At 52.3% G+C, this 14,562-nt stretch overlaps 1 protein-coding gene across 2 annotated transcripts in view; it reads right to left on the bottom strand.

Moving 5' to 3' along the window:
• NR6A1 (nuclear receptor subfamily 6 group A member 1) overlaps nt 1–14,562 on the bottom strand; it is a 44,498-nt gene that overhangs the window by 19,937 nt on the left and 9,999 nt on the right. For both annotated transcript variants that reach the window (XM_053373341.1, XM_053373342.1), the window contains exons 4-5: nt 8,468–8,698; nt 2,489–2,544 (exon numbers count right to left, since the gene is read on the bottom strand). In XM_053373341.1, coding sequence (XP_053229316.1) covers nt 2,489–2,544; nt 8,468–8,698 — 287 coding nt within the window. The remainder of the gene's footprint in view (nt 1–2,488; nt 2,545–8,467; nt 8,699–14,562) is intronic.

Genomic DNA, 14,562 nt, shown 5'->3' with positions numbered 1-14,562 from the left:
TTTTTATTCCAGCAACGGCCTTGCAAGGGCCTTAGCAACATCCTTCGGACACTGTAAGGCTGTTGCAGCAAAACTATATATATATATAGCACCTAGTTTTTGGAGGAGGAAAACAAGGAAAAAAATATTCTGCATCTCAGAAGCCAGAACAGCAAGAGGGATCGCTGTGCAGTGAAAGCAGCAATCCCTCTCGCTGTTCTGGCTTCTGGGATAGCTGCGCAGCCTGCATTCGCTCCATAAGATGCACACACATTTCCCCTTACTTTTTAGGAGGGAAAAAGTGAGTCTTGTAGAGCAAAAAATTCGGGGTGTGTATATATATATATATATAGAGAGAGAGAGAGAGAGTGTGTGTGTTTTGCTGCAACAACCTTACAATGTCCCAAGGGTAATCGCACGAGTATTTTCTGCCAGGAACTGGCTTTTGGGGGGGCTGCTTATCTACAAATACACAGTCATACTGTTACAGCCGCTTCAGGTTGCGTTTTTTCGGGTTGCGGACCGTCGGAACCCGGAAGTACCGGAACGAGTTACTTCCAGGTTTCGGCAATCGTGCAGGTGCGCACTTTGCGCATGCACAGAATCGCACTTTGCGCATGCACAGAAGTGCCGAATCGCAACCCGCGCAGACGCTGCAGGTTGCGAACGGATCACATTCACAACCCGAGCGTCCACTGTATAGTTTTTTCTGCCGGGAACTGGCTGTTTTGGGGGCCGCTTATCTACAAATAACATTTCTTACAGATTTTTAAACGATGCTTTTCTGCTAGCGTGCGGCTAAAAACACAGAACAGAAATTCGAATCCCTTTCATGGAAATGAATTCTCTCCCCTGATCGCTCCAAAAATCACAGCTCCAAAAATCGCAGGCCCCCATCAGCTCAGACGTTTCCCAGGAAAAAGGGGGCAGCCGGACAACCTCTCTGGGGACCCCCGTTACCTGGATTCTCCAGCCGTGCCTTGCGGCACAGCTTGCCGGAGGGCGAGGCCACAGACTCCCCAAAGGTGCCGTTGCACATTGCCGCCGCGGCCCCCGTCCCCGGAAAAACACCGCAGTCTGGCAAGAGCCTTTGGGCGCCTTCTCTTGGCCAGGACCTAAACTGCCCGGAGTTTCGCAAGACCTCTCCGGGCAAGTCACCCCACCCGCCAAGCGGACGTTCCCCGGGCGGCTTCGGAAACTGCGGCGCGGGCAGCTTTCCGGAGGGCTCGGGACGGACCAAAGGGCTGGTGCTGGCTTCGGGAGGAGCAGCTCCCGGGGGGCTGGCTGGGGCGGGCAAGGGCGGCAGGACCGGGAGGCAGGAGCGCCGACGCAGCCCAAGGTCTGGCCGCCAGCAGCGTTCTGGAAAAGGGCCCCCTCCCCGAACCAAGCGCACACAAAAACGGGGAGGCGGCGAGAAAATGTGCCACCCAGGGTAGGCTCGGTGCTCTCCTGTGGCCCTCCCGATGTTGGGGCCTACAACTCCCAGAATCCCTAGCTAACGGGAGCAGCGGCGAGGGAGGATGGGAATTGTAGTCCCAAATGTGCTGCCAAATACAGCAGTTTTTTCCAAGGAGATCAGGACAAAAGGGATGAGGAGGTGGAAGAGGAACCGAAACCGTTTTATTAACAAATAAATGGAAGATGGAATTAAGGATGAACAACCGATCTTCTCCCAAAGTTGATGGCTCCCGGGCACCCAGGACAAGCACATGAACGGAACCAGGCAAGGGATAAGAACGTTGTCCTGGTTTCTCATCCATAAATGACTTCCGACTTCTGCTCAATGATTGAAACGAAGACCTCCACGACGAATCTGGATTACATTAACTTATCTCTACTCATGAACTCTTATAATTCTGTAATGAATTATTTTTTATGAGTTTGAGTTTGAGATCTCCGTTCGAGTTTGCAATCTCTATTGGAGTTTGTAATCCTTGTCACAAGGCGTACTTTTGAATGGATTAGTTTTTGTTCCTATCGATGTGCTTTTTTTCTTGGACGTCATCAAGGGCACCTGGTGTGACTCGTGATTAGCCCAGGACCCTGAGATGAAATGAATACAGAGCGGCTGAGAGTCTCCCTGCAGCCAGCACTTTGGGAAAAGATCGGTCTTTCGTTGTTAATTCCGTCTCGGGGGCCGAGGCTGATCATGAGTGACGCCGGGTGCCCTTGATGACATCAAGGCAGGCTATAAAAGCCATAAGGTGGGAGGGGCTTCTACCCAAATCAAAGGACCCGATGGTGGGAGACCCAACGGCTGGGGTCTCTCTCCTGCTGCTCTACCTGGGGGGCTCTGGGCAGCTGAAGGGGAGATTGGGTAGCCCCTGTCGGGTAGGCTTTGCACGCCTGCTGTTTCGTTAATAAAACTGCTTCGCTTCCCCTTCCGCCTCCTCGTTCCTTTTGTCCCGATAATCCTTGGAAGGAACTGATCTATTTGGCAGCAGGCGAACATCGGGAGGGCCGAAGGTTTTGGGGGTGCCTACTTGCGAGAAACCCAACGGCCGCTCACCTGGACAGGTCCGATGCTCTTGTTCCTGCCTCCGGGCATGCCATCTTCGCGAATTGCTTGAAAAACAAGAAGGCAGCGAGAGCAGATGGTTAGGGACTGGCCCACGGGCACCCGGCCTCCCCCCGCCCGTTGCCACGGGAGGGGCGGGCGGGGTGGGCCACCCGGGAACTGAAGGTTGGGGGTGCCTGATTTAAATGGATAAGGAACCACAAAAGGGGGCGGGGAGGGAAGCCTAATACGCATTAGCATTGGAAGTCCGTGACCGTAACAAAAACTGAAAATAAATTTATATATATTTTAAATTGTAAAGAAGTCAAAATGGCGCTCAGAGGCGCCAAAGGGAAAGGCCAACAAGCTGGGCTGAAGCAGGAGAGGAAAGACGGGCCAGCAGGCAAGGATGGTCTCCGTGGCACAGGGCCCGTAATTCCCAGGTGCCCAGAATGATGCCCATAACTCTCAGATTCCGGGGATCCGGCCAACACATACTTGGGAGAGAAAGAATGGTGCCCATAATTCTCAGATTCTGGAGATCCGGCTAACGGATCCTCGGGAGAGAAATTGGGGGCGGTTTGGCCTCTGCCTGTGGGCCAGTGATCCAAGCAGGCTCCCCCTAGTGGTTGCGCTCCAGGACTGCGGCTGCTCTCTCCCCGGCCGCCGCTGCCCCCCAATCCTGTGCCCCTCGCCCTTCGGTCCTGGCCAGCACAGCCCTTCGGTCTCGGCCGCAATGGCAAACGACCCCGCCCAAAAAAGCCCGGCGCCCCGGGAGGGGGAGACAATTCGTTTCGCAGCCTTTTGCACGCGGCTCCCGATCCCCTGCCCCCTTTATTTGCAGGGGGGAACCGTGGTGGCGAAACAAGACGTGGGTTTCGCTTCCGTGCCGCTCCTCGCGAAACGAAGGCCTCTGGGTTCACATGCAGGACTCGCCTGCAAGGCAAGGGTGTTAAAGCACAATATACAAAGGGGGCACTAATAATAATAATGATAATAATACATTTTATTTATACCCCGCCCTCCCCAGCCAAGGCCGGGCTCAGGGCGGCTAACAACCAATAATCAAAGCAAGTGGATTGAAACTGAAAAAACAAGATTGAAATGCAATGTTAACACATTAATGTTTTAATCACTAGAGCTAGAGAGAGAGCTATACAAAATTCAACTTCTTTTTCAAAACGTTTCAGAGCTTTTTTAAAAAAAAAAAATTGTGTGTAGATGCCACTATCTTTATTTCTTTGGACCTGGAAATACCTGCTAAAAGGGTCTGGGGGAATCTTTTTTTTCCCTTAGGACCTAGGAAGATGCCTGCTAAAAGAGTTTCTGGGGAATCTTCCTTCCTTGCTTGCTTCCTTCCTCTAAATTCTCAACAACAGAACCCCCTCGGCAGCAGACGTTAAAAATCCACTTCACACTCCAGCCCGGCCAGATAAAACCAAAGGATCAGTGTCAGGAAATAAGGTTGGGAAAGGGGGGAGAAGGAAAAAAGGAAGCAACATGACAACGCCAAACACAGCAAATATGTACCGTGTTTTCCCGTGCATAATAAATAATAATAATAATAAATTTATACCCCACCCTTCCCGGTTTAAAAACCAGGCTCAGGGTGGCTAACAACAAATACAAAACACTGATTAAAATGTGACTTAAAAACAACATATAATACAACATAAATGCAGCATCAATATCAAGAAAATTCAAATATCTGGGGGTCATTTTTTTGGTGAGGGGGAATCCCAGTCCGTAGACATCAAATGATCGCCAGGGCTAACTGGCCAAGTTGGTCCTACCGGGGCCAGCAAGGAGACCAGGAAAGAATTTACCGTATTTTTCGCACCATAGGACGCACTTTTTCCCTCCTAAAAAGCAAGGGAAAATGTGTGTGCGTCCTATGGAGCGAATGCAGGCTTTCGCTGAAGCCTGGAAAGTGAGAGGGGTGGGTGCGCACCGACCCCTCTCGCTCTCCAGGCTTCAGGAAACTATCCGCTACGGCTAGCGGAGCGCTGCATTAATCCCGAAGCTTGGGGCGTGCGGAGCTCAGCGCGCCCCAAGCTTCTGGGTGCCGGCAAGGTCTCCGCTAGCCGTCTAGACCTTGCCGGCACCCAGAAGCTTGGGGCGCGCTGAGCTCCGCAGCCCCAAGCTTCGGGATTAGCGCTCCGCTAGCTGTGTCTAGGCTGCGGATAGCAGCCTGCTTCCCGGAGCGTCGGGCGCCCTGAAAGCAGAGCGCCCGGCGCTTCGGGAACACATCCGCAGCCTAGGCAACCCTGCGGGAGGTCCCGCAGGGATGTCTAGGCTGCGGATAGCAGCCTGCTTCCTGGAGCGTCGGGCGCCATGAAAGCAGAGCGCCCGGCGCTTCGGGAACTCATCCGCAGCCTAGGCAACCCTGCGGGAGGTCCCGCAGGGATGTCTAGGCTGCGGATAGCAGCCTGCCGCCCGGAGCGTCGGGCGCCCTGAAAGCAGAGCGCCCGGCGCTTCGGGAACACATCCGCAGGGTGGGGAGCCCTGCAGGAGTTCCCTGCAAGGCTCCCCAAGCTGCGGATAGCAGCCTGCCGCCCGGCGGGTGGGGCGCCCTGAATCAGAGCGCCCCTCGCGCCGGGCAGACATCCGCAGGGTGGGGAGCCCTGCAGGAGTTCCCTGCAAGGCTCTCCAAGCTGCGGATAGCAGCCTGCCGCCCGGCGGGTGGGGCGCCCTGAATCAGAGCGCCCCTCGCGCCGGGCAGACATCCGCAGGGTGGGGAGCCCTGCAGGAGTTCCCTTCAAGGCTCCCCAAGCTGCGGATAGCAGCCTGCCGCCCGGCGGGAGGGGCGCCCTGAATCAGAGCGCCCCTTGCGCCGGGCAGACATCCGCAGGGTGGGGAGCCCTGCAGGAGTTCCCCGCAAGGCTCTCCAAGCTGCGGATAGCAGCCTGCCGCCCGGCGGGTGGGGCACCCTGAATCAGAGCGTCCCTCGCGCCGGGCAGACATCCGCAGGGTGGGGAGCCCTGCAGGAGTTCCCTGCAAGGCTCCCCAAGCTGCGGATAGCAGCCTGCCGCCCGGCGGGTGGGGTGCCCTGAATCAGAGCGCCCCTCGCGCCGGGCAGACATCCGCAGGGTGGGGAGCCCTGCAGGAGTTCCCCGCAAGGCTCTCCAAGCTGCGGATAGCAGCCTGCCGCCCGGCGGGTGGGGCGCCCTGAAGCAGAGCGCCCCTCGCGCCAGGCAGACATCAGCCAGCCCCACAAGCTCGGGGGACAGCAGGGAGGCGCAGCGCCACTATCCCGCTGTTCCTCGACCTGGTTCGGTTTCCCTGACCTGCTTTTGGGGGGGGGAAATAAAGGGAAATTTTTTTTCCTTTATTTCCCCCCAAAAAAACTAGGTGCGCCCTATGGTCCGGTGCGTCCAATCGTGCGAAAAATACGGTAAATGCGGGGTCCCAGAAAGGGTTTCTTCATAGAAGGGAAAGGGGGAAAGAGGATCAGGCTAATTCAAACTAAAGGCCAGGCAGAATAGCTCTGTCTTACAGGCCCTAGTCTCGTGGGACAGAGCGTTCCACCAGGTCGGAGCCACCCCTAAAAAGGCCCTGGCCCTGGTGGAGGATAATCTGGCTTCCTTAGGGCCTGCAACCTTTAAGCTATTCTTATTCATGGACCTTAGGGTCCTCTGCGGGACATACCAGGAGGGGCAGTCCCGTTAAGCATGATGTTCTCTCCTGAATTTTTTGAGCAAAAAAAGGGGGGGTTAGTCTCCTACGCAGTTTCTGTAGGCAAATTTGAGGGCCACTGCCCCACCAAAAGAAGCCTCAACAACTTTGAAATCGCCCCAAAGAAGAGCTTGGCATCTCTGGTGACCTGAAAAATACAGATTTCTTAATTTGGGGCCTTGGTCAAGTGTATCGGAAGGAGCGTCTCCACCCCCATCGTTCTGCCTGGACGTCCAGCGCCGAGGGCCTTCTGGCTGCTCCCTCGCTGTGAGAAGCCAAGTTACAGGGAACCAGACGGAGGGCCTTCTCGGTGGTGGAATGCCCTCCAGCTGGATGTCCAAGAGAACAACAACTACCAGACTTTGAGAAGACATCTGAAGGCAGCCATGTTTAGGAAAGCTTTGAACGTTTGATGGGTTACGGTATTTTAATCTTTTGTTGGAAGCCGCCCATAGTGGCTGGGGAACCCCAGCCAGATGGGTGGGGTATAAATAATAAATTACTACTACTACTATTATTATTATTATTATTATTATTATTATTATTATTATTATCAAGGGAGAACGTGGGCTGAGAGATCTCTCCAACTGCCGGGACTTCCAGTTGGCCGGCGGCAAAGGAAGGAGCTGGAGGCTAGCTACTAGTGGTGGGCGTGAGTGCAAGGGGCTCCCCAAAGGCCCTGGGGCGAGGCGTCCACAAGGGGCTCAACTTCTTCCTCGATAAGGGAGAACGTGGGCTGAGGGATCTCTCCAACTGTGGGCACTTCCAGATGGCCGGCAGCAAAGGAGGGTGCTGGCACCTTCTGGAGGCCAGCCTCTGGGGGCGGGCACGAGAGCAAGGGGCTCCCCAAAAGCTCTGGGGCGAGTCGCCCACAGAGGGCTCAATTAGGAAACTTGGAGGACGTGCGCTGAACTACCTCCACGCGACGGTCACCTCCAGACTGGATCATTGTAACTCGCTCTACGTGGGGCTGCCCTTGAGACTGACCAGAAACTCCAGCGGGTGCAGAATGCCACGCCAAGACTCCTTCCGGGGTCCTCGCCGCAGGACCACGTTCACCCAGTGCTATACCAACTGCGCTGGCTCCCAGTGGAGTACAGGATCGGGTTCAAGGTGCTGGTTTTAACCCTTGAAAGCCCTATACGGCCTAGGACCCTCCTACCTACGGGACCGCCTCTCCTGGTACGTCCCGTGATCCTCAAACAAAAATACCTTGGAGGTCCCGGACCACAGGGAGGTTAGGCTGGCCTTGACCAGAGCCAGGGCTTTTTCGGCTGTGGCTCCAATCTGGTGGAACGCTCCGTCACAAGAGACTAGGGCCCTGCGGGACTTGACATCTTTCCGCAGGGCCTGCAGGACAGAGCTGTTCCACCAGGCCTTTGGCCAAGGCACAGCCTGACCACCTCCTTTGGCAATCCTCACAGAACTCTAGCCCAATGGTTGCCATCAATTTGATTTTAGAATGAATTGATTTTAGAATGCTGTATTGCTTTACTGTTGTTAGCCGCTCTGAGCCTGGCTTTGGCTGGGGAGGGTGGGATATTCTGTGTTTTTCGCTCCATAAAACGTACCTGACCATAAGAAGCGCCTAGTTTTTAGAGGAAGAAAACAAGAAAAAAAATATTCTGAACGAAACAGAGGGTGTATGATTTTGCTGGTTCATGCTGTGGCCACAGACATGTGATTTGACGGTGAGTTTGGGGTAGCCCAATGCAAAAATTTTTGGTGCAGGCTGTAGACATGGACATGCTATGTGATCTAACGGTGAATTTGGGGTGACCCAATGTAAAAATCCTGAGGGTCCATGGGCTTTCACCTCCCCCCCTCCCAGGCAGCCTCCTTTATCACTGGCGTCCCTTATCTCTCTCCCGATCCCACCAATCAGCTGCTTCCTTTCAAAACTCCCTTCTTCCCTGTTTGCCTTGGTGTCTTTTCCTTAGCTGGAGCAGTTTTTTGCTCCTCTTTTTTTCTAATTTCTTTCCTCATTGATTTAGTCTTCCTGTCTCCTCTCCTTGCAATTTTGCTGTCTATACCTCCCCGCCTCCCAGGCAGCCTCCTTTGTTGCTAGCGTCCCTTATCTCGCTTCCGATCGCTTGCCATCAGCGGCTTTGTTTCAACACCCACTTCCCTCTTTCAAAAAAAGAGAAAAGATCTGCTTTTCACCCCTGGGCAATTCGGCTCCAGGGACTCTAAGACGCACAGACATTTCCCCTTACTTTTTAGCAAAAAATACGGTAAATAAAATTTTATTATTATTATTATTATTATTATTATTATTATTATTATTATTACCACCTCGGACCCCAGCCTAAGTACCTTTCCGATTCATGCCCATCTGCAGGCACTTGAGCAGGCGGCAGTACTGGCAGCGGTTGCGCTGCTTGCGGGACATGACGCAGTTCTTGTCGCGGCTGCACCGGTAGACCCTCTTGTTGCAGATGCTGCGCTTGAAGAAGCCCTTGCAGCCCTCGCAGGAGATGATGCCGTAGTGGAGGCCGGTGGCGCGGTCGCCGCAAATCAGGCAGGTGCGCTGCTCTGCCCGGTCGCCTGCAAAGGGGGGGGGAGGAAACAGCAGCGGGTGAGATGCGGGGACAAGGACGCAGAGAAATGAAGGGGACATGGGGCAGTTTTAATAATAATAATAATAATAATAATAATAATAATAATAATAATAATAAAATTTTAAAAAAAACTTTTATTTCTACCCGGCTCTCCCCAACCAAGACCGGGCTCAGGGCGGCTAACAACCAATAAAAAACAAGTTGATTGAAATGCAACTTAAAAAACAAGATTAAAACACAACGTTAAAATGCAGCCTCATCACAGGAGCACAGCACAGTGTGAACAGCTCAGGGAGACAGAGCAGGATTAGGACATGCTGCAAATCCACATTCGGCCACTGAGGGGCAGTCGAGCATCATATTTGAGAACAAATTGCTTGTAAGAACCTTTCAGCAATAGAGGCTAATCAGACTTCTTTAGGGCCCGGGACCTCTAGGGTGTTGCTATTTATGGACCTTAAGGTCCTCCATGGGGCAGACTGGGAGAGGCGGTCCAGGGGACCTCGGTGCCACCGCCTGGGGAAGGGACCCAGGCGCAGGTTCGAAATGGGCAGGGAGAGTCGGTTCAGGGCAGGGATAGGCAAACTGTCCAGGAGCGCCTTTGAGAGCAACTATTGTATTTTTCGCTCCGTAAGACACTTTTTCCTCCTAAAAAGGAAGGGGAGGGGTCTGTGCGTCTTATGGAGCGAATGTGGGGTCCGTCGTTGGCTCCCTTTCTGGCCCCCGGCCCCTTGCCCAGGCCTCCATTGTTGAATGTTTTTCTCCCCCCCCCCCAAGGTCGTAGCTGGAATCGCACAGCACCAAGCTTCCTATCAATCGCTTGCAACATGGCTGGGATATATTTATTTCCTACAGGAGGAGGAGGGGGGAAAATAAGATTTAATATGGCGAACTGTCGCTTTCGCCTTCGCTATTTCAGCACAGATAGGTGTGTTCCAATTTGTTTTTTTCCTCCTAAAAAGGGGAAATGTCTGTGCGTCTTATGGAGCGAATGTGGGGTCGATTGCTGCCCTTGCCCAGGTCTCCATTGCTGAATTTTCTGCAGATGGATGCTGTTTTCTTCCTGACCGGCTGATTAGATTATGTCTGGACAAATGTAAAAAGATTTGAAATATCTATGTATTTTGTTGGTGTTGGTGTATTTTAAATGAAAACTTAATAAAAACCATTTAAAAAAAAAAAATGTCCGGAAACAGCAGAAATGACTCCCTTTCCTTTCCTAAAGATCCTGCCCAGGAAATGGAACCAATTCCATCTCAATTGATCAATCAAAATCCCAAAATAGCATAGCTTTCTCTATTTGCAAATGAAGCACAAAATCTTAAGAGACAAAAGACTTCATTGTGCATCTTGGCACTGCTAGACACCGGAGAACATGAAACATGAACCTTAATTTTAATTTAAGGAATTAATTTTGATGGAAAAGTTAACAGAAAGAGTAGGTCAAAGAAAACAACTATGTAACTTTTACATAACGTGGTCCTCGTTTATTACATATGCATCAAAGAAAGAACATGCATTTAAAGCACCTAAGACACACAGGAGCATGTGGAATGAGAACGTCCCTATTTTCACAGGAGAAACGTCGGAGGGGATGGCAGAACGTCCCTATTTTCATAGGAGAAATGTCGGAGGGGATGGCAGAACGTCCCTATTTTCACAGGAGAAACGTCGGAGGGGATGGCAGAACGTCCCTATTTTCACAGGAGAAACGTCGGAGGGGATGGCAGAACGTCCCTATTTTCATGGGAGAAATGTCGGAGGGGATGGCAGAACGTCCCTATTTTCACAGGAGAAACGTTGGAGGGGATGGCAGAACGTCCCTATTTTCACAGGAGAAACGTCGGAGGGGATGGCAGAACGTCCCTATTTTCACAGGAGAAACGTCGGAGGGGGTGGCAGAACGTCCCTATTTTCAGGGGAGAAACGTTGGAGGGGGTGGAAGAACGTCCCTATTTTCACAGGAGAAACGTCGGAGGGGGTGGCAGAACGTCCCTATTTTCACAGGAGAAACGTCGGAGGGGGTGGCAGAACGTCCCTATTTTCACAGGAGAAACGTCGGAGGGGGTGGCAGAACGTCCCTATTTTCACAGGAGAAACGTCGGAGGGGGTGGCAGAACGTCCCTATTTTCACAGGAGAAACGTCGGAGGGGGTGGCAGAACGTCCCTATTTTCACAGGAGAAACGTCGGAGGGGGTGGCAGAACGTCCCTATTTTCACAGGAGAAACGTCGGAGGGGGTGGCAGAACGTCCCTATTTTCACAGGAGAAACGTCGGAGGGGGTGGCAGAACGTCCCTATTTTCACAGGAGAAACGTCGGAGGGGATGGTATCTGTATTTTCATGGGAGAAACGTCGAAAGGGATGGCAGAACATCCCTATTTTCATGGGAGAAACGTCGGAGGGGATGGTATCTGTATTTTCGTGGGAGAAATGTCAGAGGGGATGGCAGAACGTCCCTATTTTCACAGGAGAAACGTTGGAGGGGATGGCAGAACGTCCCTTTTTTCAGGGGAGAAACGTTGGAGGGGATGGCAGAAGGTCCCTATTTTCACAGGAGAAACGCCCGAGGGGATGGCAGAACGTCCCTATCTTCATGGGAGAAATGTTGGAGGGGATGGCAGAACGTCCCTATTTTCACAGGAGAAACGTCGGAGGGGATGGCAGAACGTCCCTATTTTCATGGGAGAAATGTTGGAGGGGATGGCAGAACGTCCCTTTTTTCAGGGGAGAAACGTTGGAGGGGATGGCAGAACGTCCCTTTTTTCAGGGGAGAAACGTTGGAGGGGATGGCAGAACGTCCCTATTTTCACAGGAGAAACGTTGGAGGGGATGGCAGAACGTCCCTTTTTTCAGGGGAGAAACGTTGGAGGGGATGGCAGAACGTCCCTATTTTCACAGGAGAAACGTTGGAGGGGATGGCAGAACGTCCCTTTTTTCAGGGGAGAAACGTTGGAGGGGATGGCAGAACGTCCCTATTTTCATAGGAGAAACGTTGGAGGGGATGGCAGAACGTCCCTTTTTTCAGGGGAGAAACGTTGGAGGGGATGGCAGAACGTCCCTTTTTTCAGGGGAGAAACGTTGGAGGGGATGGCAGAACGTCCCTATTTTCATGGGAGAAACATCAGGGGGGATGATGTCCATTTTTTTAGGGGAGAAACATTGGAGGGGATGATGTCCCTATTTTCATGGGAGAAACATCAGGGGGGATGATGTCCATTTTTTTAGGGGAGAAACGTTGGAGGGGATGGCAGAACGTCCCTTTTTTCAGGGGAGAAACGTTGGAGGGGATGGCAGAACGTCCCTATTTTCATGGGAGAAACGTCAGGGGGGATGATGTCCATTTTTTTAGGGGAGAAACGTTGGAGGGGATGGCAGAACGTCCCTTTTTTCAGGGGAGAAACGTTGGAGGGGATGGCAGAACGTCCCTATTTTCACAGGAGAAACGTTGGAGGGGATGGCAGAACGTCCCTTTTTTCAGGGGAGAAACGTCGGAGGGGGTGGCAGAACGTCCCTATTTTCACAGGAGAAACGTTGGAGGGGATGGCAGAACGTCCCTTTTTTCACAGGAGAAACGTTGGAGGGGATGGCAGAATGTCCCTTTTTTCAGGGGAGAAACGTTGGAGGGGATGGCAGAACGTCCCTATTTTCATAGGAGAAACGTTGGAGGGGATGGCAGAACGTCCCTTTTTTCAGGGGAGAAACGTTGGAGGGGATGGCAGAACGTCCCTATTTTCACAGGAGAAACGTTGGAGGGGATGGCAGAACGTCCCTTTTTTCAGGGGAGAAACGTTGGAGGGGATGGCAGAACGTCCCTATTTTCATAGGAGAAACGTTGGAGGGGATGGCAGAACGTCCCTTTTTTCAGGGGAGAAACGTTGGAGGGGATGGCAGAACGTCCCTTTTTTCAGGGGAGAAACGTTGGAGGGGATGGCAGAAGGTCCCTATTTTCACAGGAGAAACGCCCGAGGGGATGGCAGAACGTCCCTATCTTCATGGGAGAAATGTTGGAGGGGATGGCAGAACGTCCCTATTTTCACAGGAGAAACGTCGGAGGGGATGGCAGAACGTCCCTATTTTCATGGGAGAAATGTTGGAGGGGATGGCAGAACGTCCCTTTTTTCAGGGGAGAAACGTTGGAGGGGATGGCAGAACGTCCCTTTTTTCAGGGGAGAAACGTTGGAGGGGATGGCAGAACGTCCCTATTTTCACAGGAGAAACGTTGGAGGGGATGGCAGAACGTCCCTTTTTTCAGGGGAGAAACATTGGAGGGGATGGCAGAACGTCCCTATTTTCACAGGAGAAACGTTGGAGGGGATGGCAGAACGTCCCTTTTTTCAGGGGAGAAACGTTGGAGGGGATGGCAGAACGTCCCTATTTTCATAGGAGAAACGTTGGAGGGGATGGCAGAACGTCCCTTTTTTCAGGGGAGAAACGTTGGAGGGGATGGCAGAACGTCCCTTTTTTCAGGGGAGAAACGTTGGAGGGGATGGCAGAACGTCCCTATTTTCATGGGAGAAACATCAGGGGGGATGATGTCCATTTTTTTAGGGGAGAAACGTTGGAGGGGATGGCAGAACGTCCCTTTTTTCAGGGGAGAAACGTTGGAGGGGATGGCAGAACGTCCCTTTTTTCAGGGGAGAAACGTTGGAGGGGATGGCAGAACGTCCCTATTTTCATGGGAGAAACGTCAGGGGGGATGATGTCCATTTTTTTAGGGGAGAAACGTTGGAGGGGATGGCAGAACGTCCCTTTTTTCAGGGGAGAAACGTTGGAGGGGATGGCAGAACGTCCCTATTTTCACAGGAGAAACGTTGGAGGGGATGGCAGAACGTCCCTTTTTTCAGGGGAGAAACGTTGGAGGGGATGGCAGAACGTCCCTATTTTCACAGGAGAAACGTTGGAGGGGATGGCAGAACGTCCCTTTTTTCAGGGGAGAAACGTTGGAGGGGATGGCAGAACGTCCCTATTTTCACAGGAGAAACGTTGGAGGGGATGGCAGAACGTCCCTTTTTTCAGGGGAGAAACGTTGGAGGGGATGGCAGAACGTCCCTATTTTCATAGGAGAAACGTTGGAGGGGATGGCAGAACGTCCCTTTTTTCAGGGGAGAAACGTTGGAGGGGATGGCAGAACGTCCCTATTTTCACAGGAGAAACGTTGGAGGGGATGGCAGAACGTCCCTTTTTTCAGGGGAGAAACGTTGGAGGGGATGGCAGAACGTCCCTATTTTCATAGGAGAAACGTTGGAGGGGATGGCAGAACATCCCTTTTTTCAGGGGAGAAACGTTGGAGGGGATGGCAGAACGTCCCTTTTTTCAGGGGAGAAACGTTGGAGGGGATGGCAGAACGTCCCTATTTTCATGGGAGAAATATCAGGGGGGATGATGTCCATTTTTTTAGGGGAGAAACATTGGAGGGGATGATGTCCCTATTTTCATGGGAGAAACGTCAGGGGGGATGATGTCCATTTTTTTAGGGGAGAAACGTTGGAGGGGATGGCAGAACGTCCCTTTTTTCAGGGGAGAAACGTTGGAGGGGATGGCAGAACGTCCCTATTTTCATGGGAGAAACGTCAGGGGGGATGATGTCCATTTTTTTAGGGGAGAAACGTTGGAGGGGATGATGTCCCTTTTTTTAGGGGAGAATTGTCCCAGAACAGGGGCCCCCAAACTTTTTTGCAAGAGGGCCAGATTTGATGACAGGAACATGTGTGAGGGCCTATTTTTAGAATTGATGTTGTGGAACTTTTTTTACCATTTTACCCCAAAGTTGTTGACCTTTTCTTGTGGATTTTACCCCATAGTTGAACATCCATATTCCCACGGGAGAAATGTCAAAGGAGATGGAGGA

This window comes from Podarcis raffonei, chromosome Z (assembly GCF_027172205.1).
Source record: "Podarcis raffonei isolate rPodRaf1 chromosome Z, rPodRaf1.pri, whole genome shotgun sequence".
NCBI lineage: Eukaryota > Metazoa > Chordata > Lepidosauria > Squamata > Lacertidae > Podarcis > Podarcis raffonei.
This window is presented reverse-complemented; position numbering and strand designations above follow the sequence as displayed.